General features: G+C 39.1%; 1 protein-coding gene across 4 annotated transcripts in view; it reads right to left on the reverse strand.

Moving 5' to 3' along the window:
* The window catches only part of dip2bb (disco-interacting protein 2 homolog Bb), a 114,774-nt gene that overhangs the window by 22,183 nt on the left and 76,455 nt on the right, over window positions 1–16,136 (reverse strand). For all 4 annotated transcript variants that reach the window (XM_062048699.1, XM_062048681.1, XM_062048690.1 and 1 more), the window contains 12 exons: window positions 14,767–14,869; window positions 14,624–14,688; window positions 14,382–14,475; window positions 9,562–9,681; window positions 9,360–9,474; window positions 6,313–6,452; window positions 6,076–6,212; window positions 5,923–6,003; window positions 5,712–5,839; window positions 2,820–2,934; window positions 2,492–2,693; window positions 1,038–1,150 (listed from right to left, as the gene is read on the reverse strand). In XM_062048699.1, coding sequence (XP_061904683.1) covers window positions 1,038–1,150; window positions 2,492–2,693; window positions 2,820–2,934; window positions 5,712–5,839; window positions 5,923–6,003; window positions 6,076–6,212; window positions 6,313–6,452; window positions 9,360–9,474; window positions 9,562–9,681; window positions 14,382–14,475; window positions 14,624–14,688; window positions 14,767–14,869 — 1,413 coding nt within the window. The remainder of the gene's footprint in view (window positions 1–1,037; window positions 1,151–2,491; window positions 2,694–2,819; window positions 2,935–5,711; window positions 5,840–5,922; window positions 6,004–6,075; window positions 6,213–6,312; window positions 6,453–9,359; window positions 9,475–9,561; window positions 9,682–14,381; window positions 14,476–14,623; window positions 14,689–14,766; window positions 14,870–16,136) is intronic.

Consider the following 16,136-nt stretch of genomic DNA (forward strand, 5'->3'; position numbering starts at 1 on the left):
ATCCTTTCAATTCCGATATGATACCGATATTAATCCAATACAGTATCAGCACAAATCATAGTAAATACTTATTATTTTGTAGTGTGGAATGTTAGAAAAGGCTTCATCAAGAGAAATTACTCAGCGAACAATGGTAGGTATGAAAAACACCAACCTATTTATCATTAACCATCTGGAATGTATTTATGCTGTCTTTAAGTTGAAGTGGAGTGGTAATTTTTTTGGTGACACCTAGTGGCCACAATAATTCCTTAGATCAACATCATATTGCAGTATTAATCCAGTATTAATATATCATAATAACACTGGATACTTTCTAATATGCTTCTGCCTTGGAGACTTAGCGTCTGTAAATAATATGCAACTATAATTATTTGATACTTGTTTATATTGACAAATGTGCTGTTTAAACTGCAATATTGTTCAATTAAGGACACTTATTATGTCTCGCTTGTGTGCTAAGCTGTTGCGTAGCTGCTGGCTCCTAGTAGCCGATACCTACCATGTTCACCTTTTGTAAATGACTTCCCAAAAATAGAAGAAGACCAACTTTGTGTGTTTATTGGAGGACATTTAAATGTTAACTGGCTGTCAATCTTTGCACAAGTAAACACTGCAGGAACGCTCGTGTCAGAGCGCTTCTCAGACATTTTACATGCAAGCCGATATCATCCAATATTTGTTTTGTTTTTTTGCTGATATCGAACCAATATCTTGTATTATTATTGGATGGGGATACCCAAATTGTTACATTGTCTATATTATTGTGTTAAGTATTGTTAAATTGTGCAGAAATAAGTTTATAAAAATTATAGTTTTGGTTTGCGTAAAATTTTGGAGTTGTTGGAATTATGATCCTGATTGTTAAATTAAAAGCAATATCACAAAGTCTTTCAATTATCGTGAAAAATCTAGAATAAAAAGTATCAGTATCGGTAATACTGACCACGAATTGTTATTAAATCGGCTCAACATGTGCTGTATCACCCTCTCCTAGTTTCTGGTGTACATCTGGTGGGTGTTGCTGGATGACATACTTTCCGGACAAGATCCTGATCTTCAATCACGCCGAGCTCTCTGCCTGATGCCTGGGCGATCCTCTTCCCTGCCACCAGGTTTCCCACCATCACGGATGCAGGACCAACGCCAACTACAGGAAACAGAAAGTTGAGAAGATGGGGCTAAAGACCAAAAATTGTCGCTATAACGAATATTTCCGATTATAGCTCAGTTCATTCAAAAGTCAAAACCCCTTCTACGTTTTCAAGACTTGACATCCCAGGGATTTTTGTTGCCGGTGCTCAGCTTTCAAATATGACATTGTTGAAAGATATCTATTGTATACAACCCACTGGAGACTTTTTATTTTAATAGTCTATAAAGCCAAACGGGACATAAAAATCCTTAAGTTTTTATGTCTTGTTTGGTTTTAGGGTATTGTTGAATAACTGACAGTGTATCATACTTTCACAGATGTACGATACACTGGCAGTTATTCAACAATACCCTAAAACCAAACAAGACATAAAAACTTAAGGATTTTTACATCTGTGAAAGAATTACGGTCGATATTGAAATGTATAAATAACAAACTTCGAAAAAATTATGTATACTGGCGTAACACAACAAAAATTAGGGCCAAAAATACAGCAACAAACTACTGAAAGGACAAAAAAAAACTCAGCCTTTGTCCCTTGAAGGTTAAGATAAATATTATTCCATCCAAATATAACACAAATATTAGGTATCGGTAGTTATCTTGTAAACACACCCTTCATGAATATGCAGTAGAGCAGTGTTTCTTAACCATATGGCCAGGGCCCATTGTTCGGCCCCTAGAGGGCCACCAAAAAATATCTGTTTCTCAGCTGAGTCCGTATGGGCTGCAGCAGTACTCATTTGTAATACACTTTTTCACCACTTGTGGCAGTAATGACAGCATCAAACAAACATAAGAAGTCTGGAGCTTAAGTCATACAGAAGTTTCTTAGGCGCAAACATTATGACTAAAGTGGTGAAGCTGTATTTTCATTTGCACTTTCATTTTATTGACAGTTTATTCAAGAAACACACATATACATATACATATATATATATATATATATATAGAATATATATATAAGTTATTGTTAATTTAGTTGTATTTATTTTAGCACTTTGTAATTGTATGTAAATGTATTTTTCATCAGTTTTTAAGTCCCTTCTTTTGCAGTATATTTGATTAGTATTTATATTTGTAATCAGCTTGACCTATACCTTGATAATAATCTTTGTGAATAACACATGCTTTCATATAAACTATATACCGACTGTAAGTAGGTAAGATAGAATTATTGAATATGATTAAAATCAAGAGTGGAAAAGTTTGGCCCCAAGGTCAAAAAGGATAGGAACCCCTGCAGTAGAGGATACATCGTTCACCCCCCTGCTGACTGGGAATGAAGACGCATGCACGCGTACACACATTAACACACTCACTCACTCACTGTACCTGGCTGCTTCTGCCGGGGTTTGGGCAGGTTGGTGACACAGGTGTGTGGACACATGAGGATGTTGCAAGGGTGGAGGTTGCCCTCTAAGAAGAACTGCTTGGTGTCGGAAATGTGGATGCCCCCCAGAGGTGTTTTTGGTAAGGTGTTGGCTGGGACTAGAGCAAGGCAGTAGAGGCCGACCTGGTGGATACTGTCAATGGCCTGCAGGGGAAACATGGAGTGCGTGGTGGGTGACTACATTATACACAGCATGGTTGGCAGAGAACTACTATATTTACTGACGCTGTTGTCCTCATCTGGGATTTAAAGGAAGGGCTTGGCTCGTACCTGAAGGACGCGGCTCATCCACTGGAAGCTGTCCTCCTCGCTGGCGTCCGGCCTCTGCTCGGCCACAATCACGACCCTCTCGTCGTAGAACACAGTGACTGAGAAGACAGCGATCCTGACACACACGCACACAAACATAAGTCACTCAAACAGAATCCTTGCAGTACTCAAAATGCGCTTAAAACATTGACTTATTTATATAGTACTGTTGGTGTGTATTGCCTATAGAAGGAAACCAATCTTCAAGAAACTTAATTTTTAATTGCTTGTATAAACAAATGTTGGTCTCTGAGTTGTCATCTCAACCCTGAAGTGGGGAGTTACACAACCTAACAACTCGACTAGGTAAGTGCTATAGTTGCCTATTTCAGAAAATATGTCCACGAGCAAAACATTCTGATTTTGTGCAGAATCTGCCCATAACTCAGAAGTTCCCTCAGGAAAAACAGTCATCGTGTTTTCTTGCAAGCTACTACACAGAAGAGTCGTCATGCCAAAGCCCTAACCTAAAGCCAGGTACACATATGTATATAAAAACTTCTAAATCTAAAAAAGATTATTTATCTGTTATAGACCCCGTGCAAAAAGATAAATAAAATAGGTATTAAACATTTTTTATCCTAATGTGTGTGATGTGCTAAGATAATATCAATCACTAGCACACACATTATTGATCCAGATTATATTCCTCTAAAAACCAAAAACTCGCATGAACAAAGGTGATCCAACAAAATTGAAGAAAAAGAAACACAGCAACCTCCATAGCAACAACCAGAACATAAAAAAAACGGCAACACGAAAAGAAGACACACGAGACGAGGGAATGATGGTGTTCTTGGCACTACTTTTGACATTAAAATAACAAATTTTAAAAAAGAAGAAAGTGTGGAAAATGTCATGAAAACGGCGTCAACACTGACTTTATAATCTACTGAGTGAGCTACAGATGAGTTGTTATCTGACTGAGCGGCTAGCCTATTATTACAAAGACCTAAATGTAACCTAGGTAAATAAATCTGGCAGCCATTAAAAAAGAGACACTGTATGATTGGCTACTTTCTGTGCTGCGTCACAATTCATGGAGCTATGAGGTAATTAGGCGTTTGCCATCTTTGGTCGAAAGGGGATATCGGGACAAAAACCATTGTCTTCGTGTATGTACCCCGCTTTATTAAGCAGATCCGCAGTGTTGCTGGATGCAAACACATCATAACATCACATCAAAGTGGATTTATTTTTTTCATGACTAAAAATGTTTCCGGCCGGCTGTTCTGAACAAGGCTGTTTAGATGGATGCTGTTAGTCTTGATCACTGGTGGGTTTTACTGAAGCATTTCACAGGCATGTTATTAAAACACCTTTCAACTCTAAAAAGGAAGGGCATAATGTGTTCCCCTTAGGTGTTCAAAAATCAAACTTGCATCCTACAAATTGCCAGCCCGAACGCGTTTTTTTGTGGAAACACGCTCAAAACTTTTGTTCAGTTGTAACATGTTTACATTGCAAGAAGATCTGATTATTGCAATATTTCGACAACTTGGATGTATTGATAAACTGAACATTTTAAATAAAAATTATCGAAAAACAAGGATTGATAACTGCACTTACTGTAGATAAACTCACAGACTGAATCTTAAATGGCAACATGAAAACAAGAGATATTAACGTCTTTCCCGATTAAGAAACAACATACCACAATTTAAACCTATACAAACACATTATGTCTGAGCAACTAAGTCAGATATTCAATGGTGCACATTGAACCTACAGACTATGCTCTCTTAGAACAGAGTGATCGTACTATACTCAAGAGGAATACAAGATGGAGGTGTTTATACGGTGCGTTTAAGGACTGCTGAACAGAGTAGGACGACACGACGCCCGCCAGAAATAATAAATAATAAAATGAGATTTTATTTGTTGCACACTTAAAGTGCTACAGTACAAACCAATATTTAAAACAATAAAAGTTCAGGCATTAAAACAGATAAAATACTAAGACTAAAACACTGTAAGTGAAGCATAAGAAAGACAAAAGTATGTGTCTATGTATTTGAGTGATTTAAAAAAACGTGTTCAAAATATTTCAGTACTTTTTGAGCACATTAAATATACCCTGATAATAATGATCACCGTGATACTTTTGGTCACAATAACCGTGATATGATATTTTCATATTGTTACATCCCTAACTCGTACTATTAAAATCTGACAACTGGTTAAAATCTAAAGTCAAATAACAAAATTATATCAAGTTCCTCCAATGCAAATAGTAAAAAAAAAAAAATTCCAGTGACCCCGAAAGGCACAAGCAGTAGAAAATGGATGAAAATGGACAATTTCTATAATTCTACTTAACGAGCTGCATCACTGCACTGGTACTCAATGACTCGCGCGGCACACAACCCTTTCTCTTTGGTCTTTCAGTCCACCAACAAGCTTCACTGGCCAGGACTGGTTGGCTCTGCTGCCCTGGTCCTCCATGACAATGGCCAAACTACCTGCCTGTTGTTCATCGGATTGTGAGAGGAGCTATTGCATTCATTAATGGACTTTTCTGTTTTATAACATGTATGAATGTACTGCTGCGTGAGAAAGCGGGCAATGTTTTTAACTTAATGGATTATTTTCAGTCTTTATAGTCATTTCTCCTAAGAAAGTTCCCTGTCAACCGTTTTTCCGGGACCTCCCTTTGAGAATAGTAGAAAAAACATTGACAGTTTATTTAAAGCAGAGCAAGACAATGAGGAGGACAATTATAACAAATAAAAACCAAGTGTTTGTGCTTGTGCTTGTCTGTGTGGAAAAATCCTCCCAGGGAATTGCATTCTCAATTCTAAGCAATCGAATGGTGATTCACATTTTATATATCTTATTGTCCACTCTGCTCACCTCCCGCGGTACACAGTCTTGACCGGCTCCACGGCGAGTGCAGTGGCCACTAGGTCGTCGGCGTTGTGTCTCCGTCCGCTCACTTGTAGGAGACCCTCCATCTTGCCCACAACAAAGATCAGACTTCCCTGTGTACGCACAGCGGTGTTATTAGTTCCAAAGAAAGATGGGCTCATGTTGCCACAGATGTGATCAAACAGTCTTAACTTACCGGACCAACAAACCCCAAGAGTCCTGACCGCACAAATGGAATCTCTCCAATGGGGACTCCATTAGCATTGACCGGTATCACCTGAGCACAAAGCCAAATAGGACGGCAAAATTACACAAAAACATGTAAAACAATTTTGCTTTGCTTTCGTACCTCAAATGTGTTTTTGGTGACCCCGGGCAGGCCATAGTACATTGTGCCCCCAGCTCGGGAGTTGATTATTATCTCTCCGATCTCATCGGTTTTACATAACTGAGGAGGCCCGTCCGGTTTAACAATGCACATCAGAGCTGGAGACACACAAAGACAAAAAAAACAAAAAACGAACGCATAATTGTGTGATTATTTTTTTATTTCCTTCAGTTTTATTTTATCGTGCTCTATGCTCACCTCCTGGCATAACATGCCCCACGTCCTGCACGGTGAGGGCTGAGTTCTTGTCTTCTGTATTGACCCTGATGACCCCATGGCTCAGGCCGCCAAGGGAAAGGACAGCTCGGGCGGGAAGTGGCGCGCCCGGTAACCCAGGTCTACAATTTGGGAGGTAACCAATCATCCGTTAGTCGGCAAAATACTTTTTATTCTCATTGGTAGACCAGCAAAAGGTACAATTAATTTGTAAGCGAAAATCTATATTTGTAATGTTTCTCATGTAAAATATGTAAAATGTACTTTTTAATAATGGTCTAACAGGAAAATGTTTTTTGAGCGAGCAAACCAAATGGATCATCTCCCTCATAAGTTCCAGGTTTTCATGATGTCCTGAAGGAAAAAACACCTTTGTGGATGGGCAGTAGGCTTTGCTACATATCTTAAAATGCAGCCATTTTACAGATACAGAGCTGTAAATTGGATTATTTTGTTTTTCTTTCTAGTGAATATGCTAACCCAGCATGATGTTGCTATCAAAATGTGACTAACGTTAGCACTGTAACTCACATAGCTACGCTAGCGCTGCTAACTCATGTCCTTAAAGTACCAGTAGAGTATAAAACAAGTTGCCTCTATTATCGTATATATGTGATGTATGACACTGAAAGACTAACAAAGTTTGCGAACAAGTAGTATCAATCTCACGGAGATTCCCGCTGCATTTTGAGAGCTAATGAGTTAGCCAGAGGTAGGAATCACAGATCCCTTCATCACCAACAACAAAGCAAATCATGCAGACTTTTTGAAAGCCAATAACGATTACTTTGGGAAAATTATGATCCAGAACCTTATATTTTTGATCCTGAATAGGAGGAGGATGAGCTACAAGTTTTAGAAGCTCTGCTAAACAGATGCAGCTTTAGTGAAACACTAAGCATCATGTAGCAGTATTGCTAAGTGCTAAACAAGAAATACAAACTACAAACATAAAACAATCGCTTACTGTACAATGTCTGCTCTCACTGTGATGATGACTGATAGGGTGTCCATATCTTCCCGTTTAGATGAAAAATTAATCATGATGCACACGAAGGGTTAACAAGAAAAACTCTCCCTGTAGGCACTGTCTTCAGTTGTGTGTGTTTGTCTCCATCTCAGGGTATACATTGAATGTCACAGATGAACAACTTCTAGATTGATGGCGAAATCCTCCTAATATCCGGATGAGCGGCGTGATTTATAATCTAGAATAACTTTGACGAGCCGAGACATGATGATGCGGGAGCAGCAGGACATCACGGCCAGCTCACAGGAAAGCAGCAGAGGGCTACTTAGCTGTGTGCTATCAATCCGCCGCAAAAAAATAGTTTGTCTGTGTTAGCGCTTACAATAACAATATTGCTAATATTTGGTTAATATTCAGGTCAGAATATGTGTATAGAGCAGGGGTCACCAACCTTTTTGAAACCAAGAGCTACTTCTTGGGTACTGATTAATGCGAAGGGCTACCAGTTTGATACACACTTAAATAAATTGCCAGAAATAGCCAATTTGCTCAATTTACCTTTAACTCTATGTTATTATTAATAATTAATGATATTTATCTTTGCGGAAACACTGATCATCTTAATGATTTCTCACAATAAATATATATAGAAACCGATAAATATCAATATGCAACACTTTATTTTTATAATTTCTCTGAGTGCACATTTTTCAAATTAAACATTTTCAAATGATCACTTCTAAGACAGTCTTCTGAAATCACAATATCCCATTTTAACTAGCTAGCCACTAACATTTTTTAACAAATCATGAATTATTTTGCACCATGTTTGTACAAATAATAACTCATGTAAAATATAAAAGTCAACTCTCAAATTTAAAAAAAAATCATGTCACACTTTGAACTGGACACCAAATCTGTGATCTGTTTATTTGTCAGTTAGTGAAGACCAAGTCTTTAAAATATTTTCTTGGATTTTCAAATTCTATTTGAGTTTTGTCTCTCTTAGAATTAAAAATGTCGAGCAAAGCGAGACCAGCTTGCTAGTAAATAAATAAAATTGAAAAAATAGAGGCAGCTCACTGGTAAGTGCTGCTATTTGAGCTATTTTTAGAACAGGCCAGCAGGCTACTCATCTGGTCCTTACGGGCTACCTGGTGCCCGCGGGCACCGCGTTGGTGACCCCTGGTATAGAGTATTGTTGTCGGGTTTTGGATGGTTATTTAGAGGGTTTTGTGAGCGGAATAGAGATCCCCCATTTACTACATTGTCAGCTGACTTTTTATGTATGTATTTATTTATGACTTAAAATGCATAAAAAAGAAAAACCATATGTCTTATATAAGGGTTGTGAATGATAGACAGCACATCACTCTCTAGTTTTTGTGGATTTCCAGTATGACTGATTTGATGCTATGGTCGGAGTGCTGAAGTGTTACTCCAGTGACGTCAATCTCCGGAAATGACCGAAGATGTTTGGAGTGGAATAGTCAAAATGGATGACTGAATTTGTGGCATTTTGAGATGTTTAGACGGTATTCTCACATACTTTTACAGATTGTAAATACAATTGGATATGGTTTAATGGATACAATGAAACCCACTTAAGCATATAAAGTCAACTTGTTTTCTCACTCTGCTAGCACTTTAATAGTACGTTGTTGTATTTGATATATGGCATCTATTACGTTGGAAAAGTGCAGAGTTAAAGTGTATACGTTCAAAGTGTATAAAGTACACAATAGCGCTTATTCTTGGAGGTTGATATATGGCATCTATTACGTTGGAAAAGTGCAGAGTTAAAGTGTATACGTTCAAAGTGTATAAAGTACACAATAGCGCTTATTCTTGGAGGTGCAGTCTGTTTTGAGAAACACCGATCATTAGCATTACAGTTACAGGGCTTATTAAAACACCTTTTAAGTGTCTAAATTCCAGCAGCAAGGCTAGATTTTGGACCACAAACTTCCAATACACTATTGTAGAATCTCTAATAAATCATGTAACCTTGGAAAAAATGCCAAAGAACAATTCATGTAAATATGTGTCAGTGACTGACCTGCGTATAGCCACTGTCATGGCCTCAGGGGATGTAGCGCAGGGACAGATGACTTCAGGCTTCAGCCCGTGAGACTGGAACACGTTCAGGAAGGCATCACAGGAGGAAACTGACCCTAAAATCAAAAGATACAAAGAAATAGGCAGAGGTCCAACTCTTTCTGAGTTGCTTGGAAAAGAAGACGCCAGGGGGGATTACTCACAGGGGTTGGCGCCATCAGCAACAATCAGCATCCGCAAAGACACCAGGCTAATGTCTCTCTGCTCCCGATGAGCCATCATGGCCCAGTGCAGGTCCCGGCACTTCACCAAAGCTAAACGAGCTGGAGAGTAGAAAAGTACAAAAATAACTCACACAGGGATATCCAAACTTATTCAAAAAGCGGTTATTCATCCTCTACTCAAAAGACCTAACCTCGATCCTGACCTCATGGTGAACTACCGGCCGGTGTCCCACCTTCCGTTTATCTCGAAAATCCTCGAAAAAAATTGTCGCACAGCAGCTAAATGAACACTTAGCGTCTAACAATCTCTGTGAACCTTTTCAATCCGGTTTCAGGGCAAATCACTCTACGGAGACAGCCCTCGCAAAAATGACTAATGATCTATTGCTAACGATGGATTCTGATGCGTCATCTATGTTGCTGCTTCTTGATCTTAGCGCCGCTTTCGATACTGTTGATCATAATATTTTATTAGAGCGTATCAAAACGCGTATTGGGATGTCAGACTTAGCCTTGTCTTGGTTTAACTCTTATCTTACTGACAGGATGCAGTGTGTCTCCCATAACAATGTGACCTCAGACTATGTTAAGGTAACGTGCGGAGTTCCCCAGGGTTCGGTTCTTGGCCCTGCACTCTTTAGTATTTACATGCTGCCGCTAGGTGACATCATACGCAAATACGGTGTTAGCTTTCATTGTTATGCTGATGACACCCAACTCTACATGCCCCTAAAGCTGACCAACACGCCGGATTGTAGTCAGCTGGAGGCGTGTCTTAATGAAATTAAACAATGGATGTCCGCTAACTTTTTGCAACTCAACGCTAAGAAAACGGAAATGCTGATTATCGGTCCTGCTCAACACCGACATCTATTTAATAATACCACCTTAACATTTGACAACCAAACAATTAAACAAGGCGACTCGGTAAAGAATCTAGGTATTATCTTCAACCCAACTCTCTCGTTTGAGTCACACATTAAGAGTGTTACTAAAACGGCCTTCTTTCATCTCCGTAATATCGCTAAAATTAGTTCCATTTTGTCCACAAACAATGCTGAGATCATTATCCATGCGTTCGTTACATCTCATCTCGATTACTGTAACGTTTTATTTTCGGGCCTGCCTATGTCTAGCATTAAAAGATTACAGATGGTACAAAATGCGGCTGCTAGACTTTTGACAAAAACAAGAAAGTTTGATCATATTACGCCTATACTGGCTCACCTGCACTGGCTTCCTGTGCACCTAAGATGCGACTTTAAGGTTTTACTACTTACGTATAAAATACTACACGGTCAAGCTCCTGCCTATCTTGCCGATTGTATTGTACCATATGTCCCGGCAAGAAATCTGCGTTCAAAGAACTCCGGCTTATTAGTGATTCCCAGAGCCCAAAAAAAGTCTGCGGGCTATAGATACTCCAGCCTTTAAATAGACTCCCTTTTTAGACCAGTTGATCTGCCGTTTCTTTTCTTTTCTTTTCTACTCTGCTCCGGGGTGGACCGCTAGCCTGTTCATCAGATGGGGACATCTCTACGCTGCTGACCCGTCTCCGCTCGGGATGGATCCTGCTGGCCCCACCATGGACTGGACTTTCGCTGATGTGTTGGACTTTCACAATATTATGTCAGACCCACTCGACATCCATTGCTTTCGGTCTCCCCTAGAGGGGGGGGGGGGGGGGGGTTACCCACATATGTGGTCCTCTCCAAGGTTTCTCATGGTCATTCACATTGACGTCCCACTGGGGTGAGTTTTCCTTGCCCGTATGTGGGCTCTGTACCGAGGATGTCGTTGTGGCTTGTACAGCCCTTTGAGACACTTGTGATTTAGGGCTATATAAATAAACATTGATTGATTGATTGATTCCAAGAGGACCTCCAGTTGGAACATGTACCAACTTTTTTAAATGATTGTTTTAACGGTGTGATGAAAATAAATAAAAATCCTGTCACAGTAGCGCATGGATGCTACGGAGACAATAGGCAAAGTGCAGATAAGAAGGGCTTTCACTTCAAAATACACACCATGAAGTTTGTCACAATAGGCAAAAGCCAAAGGAAGCAACAGTGACAGATAAACCCTCCTATTTAGTCATTTAGAGGCAGGTGAGTCCCCTGATCACTAATGAACAGCGTTCAAAAAACAGTTATGAAGTCACTGGAAGACATAACTGAAACAGAAAGTGAAACAAAAAAAAGCACGCTCACCATTAATAAACACTAAACACTAGAAAACAACACAACAACACAAAAACTGTCACGGATATCAAGACAAATCCCTCATTTTCCTGGAAAATTTGACCATGTTTTGAAATACAAAGTTTGACAGATATGGGTTGAAATGAGCGTTGAATCGGCCTAATCCTAATTTTTTGCTTATTGCTTTGATTAAATTGTTCTTTAATTGGCAAATATCAAACTGAAACAACTACATTTTTACTTGTAATAACCAAATACATGTTTTTGCATGGCTAATAGTCATGATTTCTCATGACATTTATTAGTTTCTGGTATTTTTTCTATTATTTTCTGTCCAGCGCTTTTCATGTTTCCCTTTTGTGTTTGTCTCCATTTGCCACTATTTCCCCTGTCTGGGCGCTGGCTTCCTCACCTGCCCTTGAATGGCAATCAGGACACACCTGTTCTGGGTTGCCAATCAGGATGCTCTATATGTCAGCCATGTTATCCAGACACTTCTTGCTGTGCTATTTGCTTTTGTTACTAAATACATTTTTACCTGTGCTACATCTGCCTTCTCTGCATTCTGTTTTTTTTTTGTTTTTTTTAAGATAAAGATTATTTATTTATTTATTTATTTAATATGTGTTTACTTACTATGATACATTATTTATTTATTCACTGTTCTGTTACAGAGAACAAGGAAATGGGATAAAATTGCTATGGTATGAAAAGGGGTAGGATTAAATAAATTCAGCTTCTTCCTACTCCTTTTCGGACGTGCTATAATGAAACAACTGGAAATATGTGACGCATTACATTGTATCGTATGCATGTTCGAAATAAACTGAAACGGAACTGAACTGAACTGAACTGGACGCTTAAAGCTAAGCTTTTGCAGAAAATAACAGCGTCTTTTGGTTTTGATAACATTTTGCAAAGCATTTTTTTGTTTTAGATTAACTATAACTATAGTTTGACATACAGTATTAATCAAGTAATGATGTGCTTTATTGATTATTTTTTTAATTTTTCCAAAACGAAAAATCTTATGGCAAATGTCATTTACATTTTAGGAGTGAAAATTATATTTTCTATAGTTTTTTACATACTGGTGTATGGGTGGGTTGCAATCACATGACCTAGAGCAGGGGTCGGCAACCCGCGGCTCCGGAGCCGCATGCAGCTCTTTGACCACTCTGATGCGGCTCAGCTGCATACTTGCCGACCCTCCCGGTTTTCCCAGTATACTTAACGACCCCCCGATTTTCCCAGGAGACTGCCTCTCCTAGAAATCTCCCAGGGCAAATATTATCCTATTTTCACTCTAATTACTTAATCAAGGGCGTGCCCTAATGGCACTGCATTAATTGTCCTCTATAGCATTTACAAACAGCGTGCCAGCCCGGCCACATGTTATATGTTGCTTTTACTTGCACACGTAGGCGACAGCAAGGCATACTTGCTCAACAGCCACACAGCTTACACTGACGGTGAACGTATAAAACAACTTTAACACTGTTACGTTACAAATATGCGCCACACTGTGAACCCACACCAAAAAAGAATGACAAAAACATTTCTGGAGAACATCCGCACCTTAACACAACACAACAAATACCCAGAATCCCATGCAGCCCTAACTCTTCCGGTCTACATTATACACCCCCGCTACCACCAAACCCCCCCACCCCCTTTCCGTGCGTCGGTTGAGCGGAAGAGTTAGGGTTGCATGGGATTCTGGGTATTTGTTGTGTTGTGTTTATGTTGTGTTACAGTGCAGATGTTCTCCAGAAATGTGTTTGTCATTCTTTTTTGGTGTGGGTTCAAAGTGTGGCGCATATTTGTAACGTAACAGTGTTAAAGTTGTTTTTGTACGACTACCGTCAGTGTAAGCTGTGTGGCTGTTGAACAAGTATGCCTTGCTGGCACTTACGTGAGCAAGTAAAAGCTGCATTCAACATGTGGCCAAGCAGGTACGCTGTTTGGGCAGGCTGTAGAGAGCGCTAAAAGCAGTGCCAGCACGTCCTGAAATTTGGGATAAGATGCGTGCCGGTGCGTGTGTCAGAGACCCCTGGTTAAAATAGCGCAAAGCAATTTAAGCTTTGAATGCAGTGTTTTTCATTTTAAATTTTCTAAATTTTTTTGTGGCTCCCATTGTTTTCTTTAATTTGTGAAACTTTCCAAAATGGCTCTTTGAGTGGTAAAGGTTGCCGACCCCTGACCTAGAGGCACATCCGGGCACTACAGGGTTTCAGGTGATGGTCTGAACTCATTAGGCTACTGTTTATTTACCTGAATCAGTGCAGATTTATAAAGGCTTTTTTTGAAAGATTTAGAGACAAATAAAAAACGATCATGTAAAAAATATTTTAAATGGGCTGGAGTGGATTTTTACAATCTTAATAAAACTTTTTTTTATAAATGTATTTATACCACTTATTATTATTATGCATGCTATACTAATGCTAACTATTTTTCATAACCTTTTTTTGTTGTTGTTTTCAGTATAGTCCTATTCCGTCGTCAGTATGATCTGATGCCATGTTGAATTGTATACCTTTAAAACACTAGAACACAATAAAAAACACAGGGGAGCAACAAGTGTTTTTTTACCTTTGTGGATGTGGACCCTCTGCACCCAGGAGAGAGGACACGCCTTCATGACTGCATAGGGAACACTTATAGTGTGGATCCTGTTCATCACAGCCTGTAAAGAAACAACACCTGATCAAGCAGCTAATCAACCTCCAAGTAAGTTAGTAAGTCAAACCTTCTTGAACAGAATTCAGCGGACATATTGTGTCATAATGAGATCAGTGTACAGTATATACATGACATTCATATATCCCACTAACCGTGAGAACCCCATGCCACAGACCCATGTCTTTCTTAAAGTCCAGAACATTCACTAATGTTTCCCCTGTGAAAAATAAATAGAAGACATCAGACTTATATGGGCTGCAGAGTGCGAACCAATCATGAGAGAGCAGGTGTTTACCCTCGCAGTAGTTGCAGGCCTGAGTCAGTGCCTGGCAGTGGGTCAGCATGGCCACTTTGGACACAGCCACACCCACCACGGTGCCCTCTTTATTGGCCTTGTACTGTGCAACGAGAGGACGCCATCACAGGGAAGACGACAAAGATAGTTCAGTTCAGGTTGCATCGTGTAATCCAGGGGTGTCAAAACCTTTTCCACCCAGAAGTTGAAGGATGTGTGCTTTTGATACATTTTTTGTATATTGAAGATACTGAGCGCGATCAAATGTAGGCTAATACATGCTAAGCTATCTGAACAAAACATAATAATCAAAATAGTGTATTATTCAATAAGAGTCAGCCCCATTTAGTGGGGAACTGCACTTTTTTTGGAAAAGAAGACAAGGGTTTTTTTTTTGCATTATAATTTGCAATAATCGGCTCATTCTCAGTGGCTAGCTAATGGGAGCAATCCATTCTGCCTCTAAATCACTTTAAAAATGCTTCCCAAAAATGCCAACGATACTTCATTTACGTTCCGTAAACTGCAGATTAACCAAGCTGTAGCGACTTTGTTATTGTAAGAGCGAACACTAAGTACCGTATTTTTCGGACTATAAGTCGCAGTTTTTTTCATAGTTTGGCCGGGGGTGCGACTTATACTCAGGAGCGATTTATGTGTGAAATTATTAACACATTACCGTAAAATACCAAATAATATTATTTAGCTTATTCACGTAAGAGACTAGACGTATAAGATTTCATCGGATTTAGCGATCAAGAGTGACAGATTGTTTGGTAAATGTATAGCATGTTCTATATGTTATAGTTATTTGAATGACTCTTACCATAATATGTTACGTTAACATACCACGCACGTTCTCAGTTGGTTATTTATGCGTCATATAACGTACACTTATTCAGCCTGTTGTTCACTATTCTTTATTTATTTAAAATTGTTTTTCAAATGTCTATTCTTGGTGTTGGATTTTATCAAATAAATTTCCCCAAAAAATGTGACTTATACTCCAGTGCGACTTATATATGTTTTTTTCTTTCTTTTTTATGCATTTTCGGCCGGTGCGACTTATACTCCGGAGCAATTTATACTCCGAAAAATACGGTAACTATTTTTCTAGCGTACTAACACGTCGCCTTGCGGCGACGTGCTACGACATGCTACGATATTTAGCCATAAGCGAGCTTCTGCGTCAACAGCTGACTGGCTTTTGAGTTTTTAATGCACACAATGCAATGGGACACCAATCCGTACTGACTAAAAACACGATCATAAACACAATCATATAACAGTATGTGTAAAGTATTAGCACACATTTAATTATTTGTTTGTACACAGCTGGTTTGACAGCGAATGTACTGTAGTTGTAATAC

This window comes from Entelurus aequoreus, linkage group LG01 (genome assembly GCF_033978785.1).
Source record: "Entelurus aequoreus isolate RoL-2023_Sb linkage group LG01, RoL_Eaeq_v1.1, whole genome shotgun sequence".
Taxonomy (NCBI): Eukaryota; Metazoa; Chordata; class Actinopteri; order Syngnathiformes; family Syngnathidae; genus Entelurus; species Entelurus aequoreus.